The 20,928-nt window shown below is 35.2% G+C and overlaps 1 protein-coding gene across 10 annotated transcripts in view; it reads right to left on the bottom strand.

Annotated features, from left to right (window-relative positions):
* Window positions 1–20,928, bottom strand: part of LOC150096973 (centrosomal protein of 76 kDa-like) — a 224,173-nt gene that overhangs the window by 104,385 nt on the left and 98,860 nt on the right. For 7 of the 10 annotated variants that reach the window (XM_090408529.1, XM_090408522.1, XM_090408523.1 and 4 more), the window contains one exon: window positions 9,234–9,416. The exons of the other annotated variants lie outside the window; for them this stretch is intronic. In XM_090408529.1, coding sequence (XP_090264655.1) covers window positions 9,234–9,416 — 183 coding nt within the window. The remainder of the gene's footprint in view (window positions 1–9,233; window positions 9,417–20,928) is intronic. 10 annotated transcript variants of the gene reach the window in all.

Below are 20,928 nucleotides of genomic sequence, written 5' to 3'. Positions count from 1 at the left end.
GTTTCTGATCTCAAAATGTATAATATGAAGAAAGGTTGAGACAATGTAATTTGCACAGTGTAGTGTTTAGAATTAAGAAGAATGATAAGATAGAGACATGCAAGTTAGTAAAGGGTTGTTACAGGATTAACGTTGAAGATATTTTTCATAAAATGGTAGGAGATTGGGAGAAAACAAGAGGTCATCTCTGGAAGCTGTATAAGGAGAGTGTGAGCAAGGGAATGAGAACCAGGTTTTTAGAGAAAGAGACTCATGAATGATTGAAATGCATTGCCTGAGAGCATGGTGTCTGCAGAGAATTTGAATGGGTTTAAGGCACAGTGGATGAGCTGTGTGTATGACAAAAGGGACCTCCTAGATGAGTCTGTTACTCCATGGAGTCTTAGGATAATAACTTCCAGAAATGGACTCGGTGTTTCCCTTTCATCTTCTACTCTTTTTAAAATCTCTTCTGGATAATCTGATAAAATCCTCTCACCAACTTAAGGATCTCTATTATATGACCTCTTTCCTCCTATCCACCAAATTCTGCAATCCACGTCTTCAACCCCTCTCTCTCTCCATAGCCAACATTCCATAGTCTGATATTGTCGTAGTCACTCTTCTCTGGATACTCTCCATTGTATCCTCATGGCACTGAAAACCAGGCAAACAAGTGTGGTCTGACCACTGCTTTGTAATGCGGCACAACTACCTCCTTATCCATATATGTTAGAGTACTTCTTATCATAGAGCACATTACAAGTGTAGCAAAGACTGCACCACTCCCAAATCTCGATTCCCATCCACTTCCTGCAGAACAGCACCATCAATATAGTACACAGCCTTATATTTCTGAACTCCAAAATGTAACACCTTCCAGTTACTAATACGAAGACTACAACTCCACTCCTTTGTTCAACCCAAAAATCTATTCAAATCATCCTGAAGGCAATTAACATCAGCAGTGCTACTTATAATTCTCTGCAAATTCTGCATCATTAGTTAACAAACAAAGATCTTCAGTCAGTCCACATTGTTAAATCTTGAATGAAGATATTTCAATAAGAACTATCTCATTCGGGATTTAACAAGTTTAAAACACAAAGGGAATATGCTTGTATCTAGGTAAAAATTTGAATAACTTAAAAATCTGTAAAGTAACGTATTTTGACAAGTTTTTATAAGTATGTATATATGAAATTACTACCTAACTTTGTATATTAGTAATGGAAGAAATTACTACCTAATTTTGTATATTAGCAATGGAAGAAAGTTTTTGTAAATTACGTGTAGCCAAGTAGTAATACAAGTTCAAAGTTCGCGAGCCAGACACCGGGATTAGTGAAATAGCCTAAAGCAGTCACATACACACGGAGCACGCATGGGGTTCTCGTAAGATGCTACAGGAGAAGGCAAGACCCATGCGCAGAAGAATTCAGTACCGTGTGGAAATACATGATGCAAAAAAGGTGACGTTAGGGGTAGACATATAAGAGCTGGGACCACCCAGCAAAACTCTCTTGTTCTGGCTCTCTTGCTCTTGTTCTCTTTTTCTTGCTCTTGGGTTCGACATAGGCGCCCATCATTCAAGGGTTGCCACCTGAGTCATTCACAATTACAAGCGGATGAAAGGTTCAATGTAGCGGTGTACAGATGGAAAAGTAGCAGCCAGGTAGCAAGCTAAATGAGTGCAGTTTCGTCAGCGTGCTGAGAAAGCCTGCATAAGCTGATCGATGTGCAGTACCATGTGGACCAACCTAGGCTGAACTATTCCCATCTACACCAGAGAGGAAAGATCATTATACCGAGATCCAAGCCAGCCCAGGAGAATCAACAGTCTGGACAAAGAGTTAACATACTGAAGACAAGAAATTAAAAGTTGAGAGAAAAGCTTGATGAAATCATGGATCTGGTAATATACAAACCTTTAGTTATTTTTGTATGGAAAGAAGAATCGTTGTGTGTTAGAGACAAAGACACTCATTAATAGAACTCTAGTTAATTTATAGGCAGGACTATAATATATATTCAAAAGGATGAATGCTTCAGATCTAGTAATGTGTTTCAGTGTAAGTGTATGTTGTGAATGTTAATTAAGTTTGATGTGTTATAGTATAATAAGCACAGATAATTAAACTAATGCCTGAAGGAAATTGTAGATAAATGAATTGAAAGGGAAAACCACTAAAGTTTGATAATAATGTTTCTTGATAAGCTTAATGTATAGATTACAGTTTATTACATGTTAATTTCTCTAATCTAAGAATACGTTAGCTCAGTTAGGTGTAAATATTTTGCTAAAATGTATAATATGAATTTTCTTAATAAACCCTTGTGCTTTTACCTAATTAGTTGCCTGAGTTAATGAATCCAATGCACCACTCATTAAAATTCGGACCTAAGCGGAAGTTAGTTGTTTAGTTAAGACCACGACTGCAAACAAGGTTAAATACAGAAGGTATTGATATTTGGAAACAAGGTATATATGTAGAGCGATTGATCAAGTGCAAGTCTGAGAGCTCACTCCTTGGCTGAGAAGTTTTCCAATCTAAGGGTTCTGGGTGGCGCAGCAGAACAAATAAATTTTCACAGGACCTTAAGAGGAGGTAACTCCAGATTTTTGCAACTAAGGAATTGGCTCTACTCAGAGACAATCCCTTTGTTAATTTAATTCGCGCACGTGACAATCTAAGCGGCAGAAGTACACATAGATCTCTATATAATTAAATTATAATAAAGGAACAAATAAAAATATAATAAGAACACAAAATAAGACATCATAACAACATGACATATCATTTACAAACAAGTTAAACAGCAGGGGCCCCAAGAACCTTGGGGCACACCACTGGTTACACTAATTTTTTGAGACTATGTTCCATCATACAACTTGCTGATATTGTTCGGAGAGGCTATCTCCCATCCATCTAACCAATACTATCTATTTCCATCTTCTGCAGCTTGTACACTAACTTATTATGCAATAATCTATCAAACACTTTTGCAAAATCCAAGAATATCAATGTATATGATTCTCCCTTATCTAACATACTTGTCACCTTATCATAAAATGCAAGTAAATCAAGTATACAAGACAAATCCATGCTGACCATCATGAAGAATACTATGTCCACAAACCAATCTTGTATTCTATTCCAAAACAATCTCTCCACCACCTTAACTACAACTGCAGTTATGCAGTGGTCTTTAATTGGAATCTTCTGTCTAATTGGAACATTCTGTTTTGCAGTGGGTAAGGTTCCTCAGGAACCTTATCCACTGCAAAACTTTCATTAAATAACTAGGCCAAGAGAATAGCTAACTGTTGTGCACATTCCTTAAGATTACCTGATGATATTTCATCCATTCCCACAACCTTATTAACATCTATCAACACCTGATACACCTCTGATTCTTTTACTTCCAATTCTCCTAATACTTGCCTCTGTTTTACAGTATGGGGCAAAAAAAAAAAAACTACGATATGTGTTATGGTGTAAACAGGTATCTAAGTTCAGTATTTTTTTTTGCATCATACTGTATATATATTGCATGGCATTATTTACACAAGTATGGTATATGCTGATAAAGTACTCATTCAATAATTCTACTATATCCTTTGCAATGACCACTCTGCTGCCATGACTATCCACGAGTGTCAACCTGCCATAATTATTCTCTCTCTTGCTTGCCATATGGCAGAAGAATTCCTCGAATACTTCTGCTATATGGCTATGACCTGATCAGTCTGACCAACTTCTGATACTGCACTCTTTTTTTTTTAAATCATGTTCATCACCTTCCTAGCCTACACTTAATCCTCTTCATGAATCTAATTACCATCAACTGTCTTATACCTCCTCCATAGCATTTTCTTTTCCGATGCAGCTTGCTTGATTACACTGATCATCCATTTCACTCCTACTCTATTTACTCACTTAACCCTTATTAATAATAAAATAACAGAACATAAATACTTTTAATTATGTTGGATGTGAAATATCATATGAAGGAGGAAAAGGCATAAAATTAAAAACTTCAAAATTCTTACAGATTATAGGCCTGATAAATAGAACGCTCAATCCAAATATTGTATAAAAAAGAAACATGCTTGAAAATATACATTACTTTATCAGTACCTACATTGTTATATGGCAGCAAAATTTGGAAAATAAATAAAGAAGATAAACAAAGAATAAAAACAAGAAAAATGAGATTCATGATAAAAACTGCAAAATACCCATTTATTAGACAAAACAGGGAATGAAGATATTTTAAAAGAACTAAAAATAAAATCAGTAGGGAAAAAAATAAATAAATAAACAAATATAAAGAAAATTGGATAGAACATGTAATCCGAATGGTCAACAGCCAATATCCTAAACAATTAATAAAACATAAGCCAATTGGGAAGAGAAGGCCAGGTAGACCTGAAAGAGGATATTAGACTGAAAATGAGACCAGAACAGATCAATATGGTCTATATCCATATTTAGCCTTATGATGATGACTTTTGGTAGTATTTTACTTACTTTAGTAAAGTTCAATATGTGTGTTTGTTTGTGAATTTTAATAAGCGATATCATTCAGAAAGTGTTTTTTATGGTACCAATGCATAAAAGCAAAATGGTGACCAAGGCTATGAAGTGCATAGCTATGAAGTGCAACAGCTATGAAGTGCATAGCTTGTTCACTGAATTTACCATTAGAGATTTCATATGGGGTATACTGTGTGTGGGTGTTCAATGTACTAACTGACAACAGTGTATGGTTCATGACAGTGTTCCTCAAACTTCAGATATCCGAGTACCCCTTCTTAAATTTTAATTATTACCGAGTGCCCCGTTATCAAATAATAAATAAATAAAGTATATTTCATTGTAAATGTCTATTTTATTTGAATTTATATGTTCATGTAAACAAAAATATGATTTATTTTTAATAGAACAAAATTTGGAATAGGTTCCTCTTCATTTCCCGTCCATGAAAATCCACATTTCAAGTAATTCATATCATACTAGTTGTTTCTCTAGAGATGTCAGACGACACACCCTTATCAATTTCATTTCATCGAGATGCAATATCAACGTTTTCTTGTTACTTACAGTCACTTGTATATGCTATATTGATCTCTTTTGTGGTTTATAAATCTATACTTTAACCAATGATCCATACTTAAGAATTTGGAAGCTAAAAACATTACCATATTTACTTGAATATAACTCACACTTTTTTCCCAAAATTAAACCTAAAAAATCGTGGTGAGAGATATATGCAGGGATTTTCGGAAACTAAAGTTTTCAGAAAAAAAACTGCAAATGGTGTGACTTACCAAGAAGCTCCTACTTGCTATCACTACTTTAGGCATCGAGAACAGTTTCCTTGTGTGCATCGTCAAAGTCATCTACCCAAATAGCTTCATCTTCTTTCCCATTATTTCAAGCAAAAATTACCAGTAATTTACAAGACTTGAGATATGTAGAGCAGCTATGAAGTGCATATGATTGGTGCAGTATTAACAAAAGATCGCGTGAACCAAAGACAAATTAGCATTTCAACAGTTGAGTAGAAATACTAATTCTCTTCAACTAAATTCCATAATATCGGAAACACATTCACTATATATTTCTTAGTTTTAACATGTTCACGATGGGGTGGTGTCAAGCAAAACCATATGTTACACCGGCAACATATGGTTTTGCTCGAGTCTGTACAGCAGTTTCTGTTGGAGGGGAGATGTGATTCATTAATTAGTTAGTGCTGTTTTTATCCCAGTTGTCTCTAATTGCACTATTTGTTGAGAAATATAATGATTCCATATGTTAATGATGCATAGCCAAAAATTGCCACGTACCTCCTGAAGACCTTTCATGTACCCCTAGGGTACACATACCACACTTTGAGAAACACTGGTTTATGGTATGAAAAAGAGAGAGAGAGAGAGAGAGGAGCATGAGTATGCTAGAAATGTTTTGTGTGAGGTACAAAAATATAAATTGTGTGAGGAGTGCAAGAATGAAGCAACTGATATTAATAATTGTAACTCAAGTTAGTAAAACTGCTGCAGAAAATGTGGAAGTAGTGTACAGTATATGAAATATGAAAGAGCATATGAAAGAAGTGGCTGAAGGTAATATGGATGACAAAGTGGCAGTAAGGAGTGAAATAGCATGCTTATGCAGCATAACCCCACAAAATTGTCGTATTGTAGTAAAGTGAAAAAATCTTTCATTATACTACAATCTTCTATCTCTAATCCAGAGTATTTTAGTAACAAGGTGTGACACCTTCTGACTATTTGTATATGGACATAAGACTTCTGCATTTCAGATAACTGAATGCCTTCTATATTTAACTTTGAATTTGAAAGTTAAATATATACAGTCTTCCCTCGACTTATGTCCGTTCGAAGATACGTCTGTGATCCCATAATGGAATGAATAACATTTTCGACTATACCTTTGAAAAAGATGCACATGAGCGTAAAGTAAAAAGGTTTTTATTTAGCACAAGCAGCAATGCAGTGGCAATAGCACATTCAGTGGCAACCTACCTTGGCAGTCAGCATGTGGCTTCAACAGTTCCTCTGTTGATTCTGTGTTTAAAAAATAGGTTATTTGTAGTATTTATCATTATATGTTTCGCAAAATTTGTGCAACATGGCCCCTACACACTCAATTAAGAAACCTAGTGAAGAATCATAGATAAAGAGGCAAGAAATTGATCTTGAAACGAAGTTGCAAGTTCAACGATAGTGACGAAGCAACAACAAGGTCCTCTCAGTGATTGGAAAATCTACTTTCATCATGCATAGAGTACCTGAACCAAAAGCGCATACCTCTTAGCACTATGACCATAATCGCTAAGGCACTAAGTCTCTTCAACTGGTTGAAGGAGAAAGCAGGAACTGATTATGACTATGAATTCAATGCTTCTTCTGGTTGGTTCATGAGATTCAAACAGCGTTTTGCACTGCATAATGTGAAAATGTATGGTGAGTCTGCAAGTTTCGATGAGAAGGCTACCAAGGAGTTTGTGGAGAAATTGGATAAAATAATTACAGAGGAAAATTATTTGCCACAGCAAATATTTAATATGTACGAGACCTCTTGTTTCGGAAAAAATGCCTGAGTGGAAAATTCATCCACCAAACGCTAAAATGTATGCCTGGTATCAAAGCTCTTAAAGATTTACGATTCTGTTAGGGGATAATGTGGCTGGTTATACACTGAAACCATTTGTGATATGGCACAGTGAGAATCCATGAGATTTCAAAAACATTAGGAAACATACTCTTCCAGTTTATTATCCAGAGATATAAAAAGCCGTGGATGACTCAAAAATTGTTTGCAGATGCCTTAATCAACTGTAATGCGAGTGAAATGGAAAGCTGTTGTGTAAAAGAAAATATAGAATTTAAAATTTTATTAATTCTAGATAATGCTCCAGGTCATCCACCTTACAATGATTTTCACAAGTTCAAGGTCCTGTTTCTTCCTCCAAACACTACTTCATTGATATGGCACAACCAATGGATCAGGGAGTTCTTGTAGTGTTTAAGGCTTATTATCTACAGAGAACTTTTTCACAAGCCATTTCTGCTACTACTGAAGGAAACAACTAGAGTCTCCTGCAATTCTGGAAAGCATTCAATATTTATCATGCTATTAAAAATATTGCTGTAGTTTGGGACGAAGTGATCTCTCGATATGAGTGTCATATGGAAAAAGACATTAAAAAGGTTTGTGCATGATGTTGGAAGTTTTTAAAAAAATGAAGAACTTTGTAAATTGAGTGAAGAAATAATGTGCCAAGCAAACAATCTGAATCTCGAAGTAAATGATGACATAGTTCAACTCATAGAAAGTGCCCCAATGAAGAATTGGTCGAACTGGAGGAACATGTGTTGCAGAAGAGGAAGAATAAGAAAAGGAAGAGGAAAAAGAGAAACAAGAAGTAGCAGTTAAACAATTCAGAGTGAAGGTGAAGGGTCTTGCAGAAATGTTCTCTGCAGTTAGTGATATTCTCAAAATGGTTGAAGACATGAAAGCCAATGTTGAAAGCTACTTATTAGTAGCTTAAAGAAAGTACATGATGCGTTTGCTTGCTATAAAGAAATTTATAATGAAAAGAAGAAGAGGAATAAGCAAAGCACATTTGACATTTTCATTAAAAAAACAAAGGTTACACCAGAAGAGGTGCAGCCTGGTCCTTCACATAGGGAAGGTAATGATGATGTGATTGTGGAGGAAAATTTGGGTGATTCTCCTGTTTTATAGTGGCAGTAATGCACAGTACAGTTTTATAATAAGGTTTAAAAATTAAAATGACAGTATACTTATTACTGTTAAGTCCCTAACCCCTATAACTCTATTGATTTAATGTATAATTTAACGTATCCGAAGACTTACGTCCTGCCGGATGGAACGGAACCCCAACGTAACTCGAGGGATGACTGGATATGAATGATATATAACAAATGAAAACATGGATAATACAATAGGAACTTTGCTTGATAAGTCGAAAGACTCCATGGAGTAGCATGTAATAGTAATAATAATAATCAACATCATTTTTTATTATGTAAAGATGCAGTTTTAATAAATAAATTAATGTATATATATATATATATAATTTAAATTAGGGGGATATTAAATCCCACATTGTTTCAAAACTGAATAAGAAACTCAAAGATCAGAATCAAAGAGTTTCATGCCGAATATATATAGTAAACTATAAAAGTATCAGCAGATACTAGCGTAAGCTAAAGCACGTAATACAAACTAGGGCAACTCGTAGCAAAGGTGGGTAAAGGTCTGATTATTCTTAGTACATCTCCTAGGAGATGTGTTTTACATTATGGGAAATACTAAGAATAGTGATCAGAGCTTTACCCACTTTTTCTATGAGTTGCCCTAGTTTGTATTACGTGCTTTAGCTTACGCTAGTATCCGCCGATACTTTTATAGTTTACTATATATATTCGGCATGAAACTCTTTGATTCCGATCTTTGAGTTTCTTATTCGGTTTTGAAACAATGTGGGATTTAAAATCCCCTTAATTTAAATAATGTTACATCACCGAAGTGAAGCCTATTGGCTCTTTATTTAAGTAATATATATATATATATATATATATATATATTAATTTTTTCTTAATATATTAATGCTTCACTATTACTGAAGAAATGCATCTAAAAAGAACAAGAAGATATTTCCTCAATTCTGAAGTAATAATCCATTTACTATACCTATGCCTTTCAGTTCCAAAAATAATGATAATCTAGATCTTTCCATACATAAAATGTTTCTCCACTCAACATAACTAGATGACACAAGTGTTCTTTCTCCATAGCAGTCAGTTTTTATTAAAACAAAGTGAAATGGATCTTTTATGGTCAATAAAGCAATGGGATCTGCTAAAATATTTTTTCCTGCAATAATAATGAAGGTAAAAAAATATATTATTTTTCTTAACCTAATAAAATACAGGAAAAAAAGATTAGTAATATTAACAAATAATCAATTCCAAATTACAAAATCAGATTTGTCTATTAATGCATGAAGATAAAGCATCAGCAGAAGTAAGTTATAAAACCATTTATAAGTTATAAATGGCCAAAAACTATGTTTGAACTCCAGAGTTTGAGTTTCCACTTTTCATTTCTAGAAGGATATATATTAGTAAGACTATATCCTGAATACTGTCATTAAAAAAAAAACACCTCCAACAGTTGAGAAAGGACATGCAACTTGACCTATGTTCACCGAGGGTGGAGGATGCAAGTGTGTGTGTGTGTAGATGGAGGATTAAGTAGCACCCTTTCACAATAAGTCTTTGGACTCCTTGAAGGTGTCACATAATAATGTTCAGTACTCTTGCTGTTAGGTGAAGTGTTTTTTTGAAGAAAAGAATCATACCCCAACAGACATTTATGTTGGCACACAATAGAGCAATGTGGCTCAACTTCATTTACTAGACTATCTCCAAAACTTTATTATATCCATATTTCTTTATATATTTCTCTATTCATACCCATAAACTACCTGTAAAATGTGATGATAGTAATTAAAGGTTTTAATGTGTATTCTTCAGCCTCTTCTGTCTCTCATTTGTTTCAATAAGAAAAATAATGTACCTCCAATCTCTGTTCAAGACACTGCCTACAATAAAGTTCTCTCACAGAGAATATCATTAGGAAAAAGACAGTCTCAAAAATTTTAAAATTTGATACAAGATTAAAAATCTGTGAACATAGTGTCGATAAAAGCAACACTTTTACAACTCCTATGTCGAATTTCATGAAGCAAAATTTATTATGCGTGCTTAATTGGTCCAATTAGTCAGTGTTTTCCTGAACTGAACTGGGCACCATCATTCCTCTCTATTTTCTTTTAAGCCTATAGGAACTGATTTCTAAAGCTACCTACAGAACCAATTTCTTGTCATCCTATCTACTTGCATTCAACAAAAGTCTTCTTCATAGTATTTTTACCTTACAGCTATTCAAAAAATACGTCAAATAAAAAAAAAACACTTCTTTTTCTTGGATCACTTGCCCATATGTGCTGCACTGATATGTTATAGGTTTTGACCTTTTGTATGTTTATATATATATAGGGTAGCCCATAAGTCATGGAACATTCTGTAGAAAGTGGCCTGTCTTTGTGAAGCCAAAAACAGAAGGCATTTAAATGATGCAGTTTTTCATAACTAATAATAAAAAAAATCTGGTGATGTTAAAACCCTTATGCAGTTACTTCACAAAGATGGGACCTTTCTACATCATGTTCCATGACTTACAGGCAACCCTGTATATATTATTCTTCTTTCTTTCATGGTACCTATTGGTACCTATTCCAGCCTTACACCATCTTTGATGTTATTTTAGATTTTATTTATTTCTTTGATGGTAGTTTGCTGCTGTCAGCATATGGGAGTATCCAGAATACCTATATTGGTATTTGGATCCCAGATCAGGTATTGGTCAGAAGCTACTATTTCCTAACCAGGGACCTATACAGGGTACCACCATTCCTCAAAACATTCTAAGTTCTGTAGATATGTGTAGTCATGGGCCAGTTTGCCTGTTTTTTTTTTTTTTTTTTTGCAGGGGGGGGAGAATGGAATGAAAAAATCCTGAGTTTCCAGGAGACAAAAACCTTTTACCTCCTTATGAGACTAACTCACCTAGAGTTTAAGTGACGATATACCACCTGAGATTAGCTCTGCTAACACATTCCTAAATGCTAACAATATTAAGTTCTTTCCTAATATGACATCGCCACTGATACTATCTGTTCACCCATCTAATCTTTTTCAGGACTCTCATATCTGTGGTCTCTAGTCTTTGGTCAAGTGTTTTATTTCTAACCCAGCTCTCAGATCCATAAGTTAAAACTGGTTAGAACACTGTCTTGTATACAGCTAATTTAGTGATTTAATTAATTTCTCTCTTATTTCATATAAATTTATTCAGTTGACTTCCCACCATTCCAGCTTTATTGATTCTGTTGTCTATTTCCATATTCAATTTACCATCTTCACTAAAAATCGTGCCTAAGTAGATGAAATATTTTTCTTGTTCTATAGGTTCTCCATTCAAAATGCAGTTGATATTTTCAGTGGTGTTTTTGCCTATTTTTATTGTCTTTATCTTGTTATTGCTGACCTTCACACCAAAATCCACCACAATATTAAATGATGGATTTTTTTTTTGTGTGTGTGTATGTGTGTCTGTAGGAATTTTGGGTTTAGTTTTTGGTACGATAATTATTATTATTATTATTACCCCAAGACCTCATGCAGTCAAAGACTCATCTGGGAGGTCCTTTTATCACACACACAGCTCATCATATATGTCTTAAACACACTCAAACTCCTTGCAGACACCACACTCTCAGGCAAGGCATTCCAATCATTTACAACTCTTCATGAAAAAAACCTGCTCACTCCCCTACTCACACCCTCTTTATACCGTTTCCAGGGATGACCTCTGGTTCTTCCCCGATCTTCCACTATTTTCTGTAGAACTTCTCCAGCATTGATCCTATAACAACCCCTTAATAACTTGTAGGTCTCTATCATATCTCCCCTCTTCCTCCTGTCCACTAGACTCTGCAATTTACATCTTCTCAATCTTTCCTCATACTCGACATTCCAAAGGTTAGAAACTACCTTAGTCAGTCGCCTTTGGACCCTTTCCAACATCTCTTTGTCCTTCTGAAAACCAGGTGACCAAATCTGGGCACAATAGTCCATGTGTGGCCTAATCAAAGCCTTATACAATGGAACAAGAATCTCCCTATTTCTACAAGTCAGTATCCTCTACATCATTCCAGAAGCCTTTGTGTTGTCTTCACAATTTTGGCTATGTGTCCCCTAAATTTCAGATCCTTATCCACTATCACCCCCAGATCTCTTATTTCCTCCACCTCTAACAATATATCCTCACCAAGCATAAATTCTGCATCCCATCTTTATTTTCCAAATTTTAAAACCTTACATTTTGTAACATTGAACTCGCATCCCCATTTCCATGCCCAATCACTCAATTTATTCAAGTCTTCTTGTAAGGCCACAACATCTTCTCTACTCTTCATGGTTCATCCCAACTTTGCATCATCAGCAAACAATTGAATATCTCCATCCAAATCTTCACCAATATCATTTATATACAAGTTAAACAGTAATAGCTCTAAAACAGACCCCTGATGAACTCCACTAGAGACTTTCCTTTTCCTGGATATCGCCCCCCCCCCCCCCATACACAACTTGTTGATACCTATCAGATAGCCAGTCTCTAATTCAGTGCACTAATCTAATATCCAACCCCATCTGCTCTAGCTTGACTGTCAACTTATCATGAGGTAATCTATCAAAAGCCTTTGCAAAATCCAATAATGCTGTTTGGATTTAATTTTTTTTTTAATTCTGTTAGGCGTGCTCCCAATAAATGAAGTTACTAGATCAAGTCTTTTGACTTGATCTGGTGAAGTTAAAAGGGCGTTCATTTCTTCATGCCACCAAGCTTTTCTACCTTAGTCCAATGACCTTAATAGGATAGAAAACAGTATCTGAATGTTTCTGCAGTTCATATTCTGCCAGAAGAATACTACTGTCAGTTGACCAGATGGGGTTAGGTCTTTCTGAATTCTTGGGGAATGTGCCTTTTTTTTGCCAGATGCTATAAGGAGTTTAGTGAATTGTTCATAGTTATCAACTGTAGGAAGAATTATTCTGATATTGTTTTCAACAAATTCAGTGAATTTTGACTGCTTTGCTTTCCTGAGATTCCTATGAGGTATTGGGAAGCTATCTGGTAGGCTGAGGTAAGAGGAGTTCCTTCTGTATCAGTGGTGGAAAACAGAGGTCAGGGTAGTCTCTGATCTACATCTTCCAGATATGAAGGTTCTTCCAGGTTGTTTGCTGTGCCAGAGAAAGGGTGGAGATTGTTTGTTAACATCCAGTTTGTCAGTTGTAGGCATGGGTTGCCATCAATATTGTTCCCCCATAATGTACTGGGTTAGTTGAAATCCTAGAGTATAATTCCAGGATGGTCTGGTTAAGGAAGTCAGTTTAGAAGAGGCTTATACACATTGTAGCTTGAGAAGTTGTGTAGATAGATACCAAAGGAAAAGTCATTTTGTGAATGTCCCAGAGGTTCAGAGATGCTTCTCCATATTTGCTTTTGCATAGATCACCAGGCCAAGTCCTTCATCTGGTTTAGCAGTGAGAAGGATGTAGCTAGAAATGGTACTATTTTCTTGTGAGGTGTGGCGAGTTTCTGCATTGCAATGACTACTTTGTGCTGGCTAAGGATATTATTTAGTATCTCTGATTTTGGTCTTGTAAATCCCTTAATTTTCAGCTGGAGGATAGTGAAGCAATTCCCAATGTTGTTTTGTTTTTGTTGATTTTTAAGATGATTAAAATAATTCGGAGAGTGTAGTTGATTTTTGAACATAGTCCTCTGCTTAATCTATAGATATGAAACTTGTTGAACTTGGCAGCATTTGAGCCAGCATGTCTACTTTGATAGTATGTGTTTATTTCATGTAACATCCACGATCCGCCTGTTTGCATTTGGACCCCAAGTTGAGGTATTAATCAGAGATTGCCACATCCAGCTTGGACCAATTCAGGCTACCATCCTTCCCCCAAACAGACAACTAGGTAGCTGTACCTAGCCTTGTGGACAGTTGATATCTGTGTGTGTGTGGGGGGGGGGGGGGGATGATCCACTATCTGGCACCTGAAAATCCATCTGGTTTAATATATTTCATATTCTCCTATGCAGTTCTAAGCCAGAATATTTAAATAGTTCCAAACAAATTCCATCGTTCCTTTATACTTTTCTTCATCATCAACTCCTAATATGTATCCTCAACAGATGTTCAGGCTGGTACAGTACTACCCTACAGTAGACAGCACTGCATGATTAAGGTTAGATTATTATTAATCTCCTATAAACAATTTTCCTCCAAATTAATCAATTATATATCAGCACTTCAATATTGCCATATTTAAAATTTTGTTCTTCTAAGGCACTTCTGACTGAATCAATCCACACAGACCTTGATCTTTCTCTAGGTCTTTTTACTGCAATCTCACCATGAAACACCTGTTTTGATAACCTTTCTGTTTAAGTGACATAACACCTTAGATTAGTTCCTGCTAACATTCTTGAAAGCAAACGATGTCAAGTCCCATCCGAATATTTTCATTTTTAATGATTCTGCCACTGATGCCATCTGTTCAGATCCCTAATTTTTCTCAGAACTCTCATATCTGGGTTCTCTATTCTTTATTCAAATGCTTTATTTCTAACCGAACTCTCAGATCCATAACTTAAAACTGCTTTGAAAACTGTCTTGTATATTGCTAGTTTAATATTTTAGCTAATTTCTCTCTTATTCCACATATATTTATTCAGCTGGCTCTGCACCAAGCACGCTTTGCTAATTCTGTTGTCTACTTGCCATCTTCACTAAAAACTGACTAAACAGTCAAAATATTTTACATGTTCTACAGTTTCTCCATTGAGAATGCAACCTGAAGTGATCCATATTCCTACCTATTTTCAGTTTTGGTCTTTTTATTGCTGATTTTCATGCCAAATTTGTTAAAGATGCTATACAATTTACTTAGAAAATCCTCAAGACTTGTAGTGGATGTGTTTAGAAGTACAACATCATTTGCATAAAGCAAATGGTTAGGTTCGGTATCTCCAAATCAAATATCAGATCTAATGTGATTCATATAAATGACAAATAACAATAAAGATGATATGCATCCTTGCCTGACATCTGATTTTAAAAAACCATCTCTGTGTATTTTCTTTAATTCTAACTTCCAATTTACAACTTAAATATAGACTAGATATTGCTCTGCATAATGTTTCATTAACTTCATACAATTTTAGTGTTTAGAAAAGTTTTTATCTGGTCACCTTGTCATATCCCTTTTTCCAGGTCTACAAAACTGAAGTACAGATTCTTGTCATATCCTCATTATATCTCAAGTAATGAGGATATGACAAGACTCTGTACTTCAGTTTTGTAGACCTGGAAAAAGTGAAGTCTGATTTTAACAGCCTCTATTTGACTTGAATCCAGTTTATTCTTGTTATTAACACTAGACCTCCATGAAGTCAGAAGTCTCATCATGGAAGGTACACATTGTTACACACAAAGCATGTCAAACATTGTTTTAACTTGACATGAGGAACCTTTATCTGATCTCTTTTGACTAAAGGTGAGTTAGCTGGTCTCATATAGAGGTAGAAAGTTTTTTCACCCAGAAACTCAGGTTTTTTTGTCCAGTGAACAGGTAAACTGGCCCATGAACACACATGGATCCACAGTTAAAAATATATATTTAATTCCTCACTAGGAAGGCTCAACCAGTTCTTTGAGATGGTGGAGGAAAGGGGGAGAACCCCATAAGAATAAATAAATAAATTGTTTCAACTCATTCAATGTATCTGCATTCACCACAAAATCAAGCAATGCATTTTACTCACCAACCAATCTCCATGCAAAGAACATGCTCCTTATAGAGCTTCCAGGAAGGTTCCCTTTTTCTACCCCCTTCTCCCATTCTATGAAAAATTTCTTCCACATTAACCAGGTAACAACTCTTTACCAACTTAAATTTCTTAATCATATCCCCTCACTTTTTTCTATTCACAAGGCTTTTCACAAGCTCATTTGTCTTCATATCCCACATGCCAGAGACCAGTTGCCACCTTAGTAAGTATTATTATTATTATTCCTGACACCTCCAAGTAGTCCGAAGACTCATTGCAGGAGGACACCTACAACTGTCTCAACCACTACACCGAACCTCTACTACGAATCATCTCCATCAATGCCATCTACTGCCCACCTCCACCACCACTACAACTAGTATTCTATGTCTGTAAATTGCGTGTGTTCTGAAGGGCCGATTTGTCTGTATGCGGGATGAAAAACCCAAGTTTCCGGGAGAAAAAACCCTGCTACCTCCGTATGAGATCAGCTAACTCACCTTCGATTGAAAATCGTCCAGATAAAGATTCCTCCCGTCGTGATGAGAATCAAACTTATGATTCTCATAAGTTTGATTCTCCATATGAGATCAGCTAACTCACCTTCGATTGAAAATCGTCCAGATAAAGATTCCTCCCGTCGTGATGAGAATCAAACTTAGGCCTATTCCAATCAAATGGCACAATGTACAGTCGTTCTTCCAATTGCGCTATGGAGGCGCTTGATTATTCTCTGGATTTTTTCCAATATATCCCAACACAAAAACTAGGGGATCAAATATGTGCACAATAATACACACAAGGCCTGAACATAGAACCACCTAACTTCTGGTGTTAAGGTCCTCTGAATCATTGCCATAATCCCCCCCCCAGTTTTGCATCATTTCATAACATATGTAATGTAAACTCTGAACTTCAGATCCTTATCCGTCACCACTCTGAGGTCTCTTATCTCTGCAACTTCCTGCACGATTCCTCTACCAAGTGTATACTTTGCAATACATTGTTGCATACCAAATTTCAGAACCTTATACTTTTGAAACATTGACTTATCAGTTGCATACTGAGGCAACATCTGTTTGACTCCTCATCACTCTCTCTCTCCCCTCCCCCAGTTTTGCATCATCTGCAAATGGTTGTATATCACCAATTAAACATATCCCAGTATCATTAATATACAAATTAAATAACAAAATAAAAGCCAGTTTTTTTTTTTAATCCCACACATGAGAAGTACAAGAAACCAGTGGCGCACCCAGAATTTAATCTTGGGGGGGGGGGGGGGGGCAAGTTGAACGGATAAAAATATTTTTAATACAATAAATTTGCATTACAAATATTTTTATCCGTTCAACTAAAATTCATTCAATTTTATTCATTAAATAAAATTCATTAGGTAATTATAAAAATTTATTTAAATAATAAAATCCAGTTTTCCTTTCTTTTTACAAAGCTCTTGAATTATTTCAGTTGGGTTACATTAATCTCTATCTCTCTCTCTCTCTCTCTCTGTGTATATGCATAGCAAAGCCAGTCCGTTCAATTGTGATTGTGTCATGGTAGATCTTAAATAGGGTTTTAAAAGACGTAAATTAGAAAATGACCTTTCACTGATGCATGTTGTTACCGGAAGCATTGAAAATATTTTTAATAAGTTATAGATGTTAGGATATATCATTTTGTCACACTTTGCAATGGCATTTTTGAATGGAGCTATTGCAAACAGTTTTTCAAATTTTTTATACCACAACTTGAATTCGGCATTCAAAATTGCTGGATTTGTATAAGGCAAATCACCAGCATAAAATTCACACAATTGACGAAAATCTTCCATTGCACTTGCTGTTGGAGCATCTTTTCCATTTGGTAGAAGAGAAAAAAAAATATTTCAAAATGTTGTGGTGCCAAGTGAAACATTCATGATGTTGAGTCAATATTTGGTCAATAAATGGAATGAAATAGTTCTCCAGAAATACTCTTCTACAGAATCGGCTGGAACATTGGACCTTAATGTTTGTTTTGATGAAGTCCTTGGCTTTTTAATGTCAATATTAAAATTATTGGCTTTTATACATGCTTCATCGTAAATATCTTTAAATGAAGAATCTGGTGTTTTGCAAACAGTATTTAATTGAGCCACATCATCATCAACAAAATTTAGGGCAATTAAGAGGTCACTGTCAGATTTTTGCATTATTTTAGACAATGGTAAGGTGCACACAAATATTTTTTGCAAGCTAAATAAAGATATTATAAATCTTAAAAGATGTTAATATTATAATATTATAAACAACAAGGACGTTCTATCTTTTAGGGGTATTGAAGAAATTGTGTGCCTTTTCAATTATGCCTATGCAATTTCTTATTTGTCACAGATATAGCATTTCCAAGTGCCAAATTCAAACTATGTGATGCACAATGAACATATAAAGCTTGTCGATATTATTATTACATAACATCTCCAGGTAGTCCAAAGACATATCGAGGAAGGACACCTACTCTACAACTCTCCGTCTTCACCAACCACAACTACAGTCATCATCATCATCTACATCAACGCTGTCTAACAGCGACCATTACCACTAATATTTTCACAGACAATCACAAACATCCATGTCCATGGCGGGATTCGACCTCGCAGCCTTTTGGCTGGAGAATCGGCCAACCAGGCCGGATATATAGATAAAAAATTAAATTTTGCAAACAAATAAATAAAATGATATAATTATGTTACTATTTACTTTTAATGAGATGGATGAGTTTCTCGACCTTGCAGAGTTGCTGGATATCTGGCTCAATATTGGTCAACTTCAGTCGAAGACTGGCACACACACTAAGACGAATTCTGTATTTTGCTTTTATTTGAAGGAGCGATGAAAATCGTTTCTCGCAAAGATAGGTTGTAAAAAACTGCATGACGATTTTCGACTTCTTCAAATAATTTGGGAAATTCACTTCTCACTGAAGGCGAGATCCAGAATCGAGCCAAACCATGATCACAAAATTGCATTTTCAGCCAACTGTCACTTGAAAGCTCAATTAGCTGCTCTTTTTTCGATAAAGAAAGGTCATTCTCGTGACCGCAAGCCTGAAATGGATCGTGATATCACAGAAATTTCTTATAAAAAGTTATTCAGAAAATGTTTCCAAATTCTGTTTCAGAGTTTTGAGGTGGACACAAACCCTTTCCCAGTGGTTAAATTCTAAACTAATAAGTTTCAGGACCCTATACAAAATAACCAATTGTATTTACCTTTTGAATACTATCTGGGGAAGCTCCCCAGATAGTATTCAAAAGTTGAGACTCGCATATACCTCATATATCACGCATTTGTAATCAGGCTACTGTTGACATTGACTTTATATACACATTCAAAACTGTAAACAATTGTTGAATAATAACACAATAATATAGGCATAATTACTGTAAAGGGAGAAAAGTCATAAAACAGAAAAATGTTCCTACAAACTAACCAATTGTACTTACCTTTGAATGCAATCCACTGATCGAGTGTCCAGCAAGTCGGCAAATCTTTCCTTTCGTTAAGCGTATTAATATTATCGCATTGCAACTGATGGGAATTCTGTGTTTCTGTGGATTCGTTACAGACCTCTTTCTCTTCAGAAACTACACACAAACTGTCATTACAAACTTGTTTTGTATTATAACTGTCATCCGAGATATTTTTCTGTTTAAAGAAGGTACCAATGTACTTATCCATAATTGATATACCATACTTACTTGAATATAACTCGCCCTCGTACCCCTGATTTTACTTTTCGAAAAAAGAAATTAAAAAGTTTCGCATATACCTCACAAATGAAAAAAAGCTGAAACATGTTCAGAGCGGGGGGTAGTAACTTGCTCATACGGTAAACAACACTCTCTCCCCAATAGCCATTATATTGCAGAGGCAAGAAAAACAAGTACTTTTATTATGCCAGTGAACAAGGTACCAGCAGTCTATGTAATATATTTCTCAACAAATAGTGCAATTATAGACAACTGGGATAAAAACGACACTAATTAATAAATCACATGTCCCCTCATACAGAAACTGTGCTGTATATATAGACTCAAGCAAAACCATATGTTGCACTGGCAAACATAGTATCTAACTAAAAACTATTGTTATTAATTAGATGCGTGCGAGTTCGCTCGGCAGCAATAAAATTCAACCGAAAGTGTTAAAATTCGTAAACGTGTTAAAACTAAGATATGTATATATATATATATATATAGTGAATGCTGTTATGGCAGTTTCACATATTATTGGAATTTGGTTGAAGAGAGTTAACATTTCAACTCAATTGTCAGTTTGCTTTTTGCACGATTTCCGAAAAATATATAAATACTGGAGTTAACTCACAACACATTTTGTCTAAGTATTACTTAGCACTTCTGAAGATATATTGAGCCTTGGTTGAAGGAGGAAAACCTTGAACAATAAAAATCAATAAACAACAAGCAATTAGTCGAAATGTGGTCATGTGGACAACACATATTCACTTCAAATCTGACAAAACAGCAAGGGAAGGTGGAAGCAATAAAACCATATTGTTTTTTCCTTCACTCTCTTTTATTACTCGTCATTCTGCCGCTACAAATTAAAATAGTGGCAAAATGTTCATTCCATGTACATTCTGCCGCTATTTATTTTTTTAAGTATTCATTTTATTTTAATAATTTTTACTTACTTATTCAATTTTAATTTGTTTTTGTTTGGATAATTAAAATATATAGATTTATTTGGTTAATTTAAACCTGTGGACCACCCTGTCCCATCGTCGTGGACCACCTGTGGTCTGCGGACCATAGGTTGAGAAACACTGCTATATGGTTCTCTCACCTTATGTGACCCCTAATTCATAAGTAGTATAGAAACAGAAGACATGACACAACATAAAAAAAATG

This window comes from Typopeltis vanoorti, chromosome 18 (genome assembly GCF_054136105.1).
Source record: "Typopeltis vanoorti isolate ZY-2024b chromosome 18, IOZ_Tvanoo_1.0, whole genome shotgun sequence".
Classification (NCBI taxonomy): domain Eukaryota; kingdom Metazoa; phylum Arthropoda; class Arachnida; order Uropygi; family Thelyphonidae; genus Typopeltis; species Typopeltis vanoorti.
Note: the sequence above shows the minus strand (reverse complement) of the source record. Positions and strands in the feature narration are given on the sequence as shown.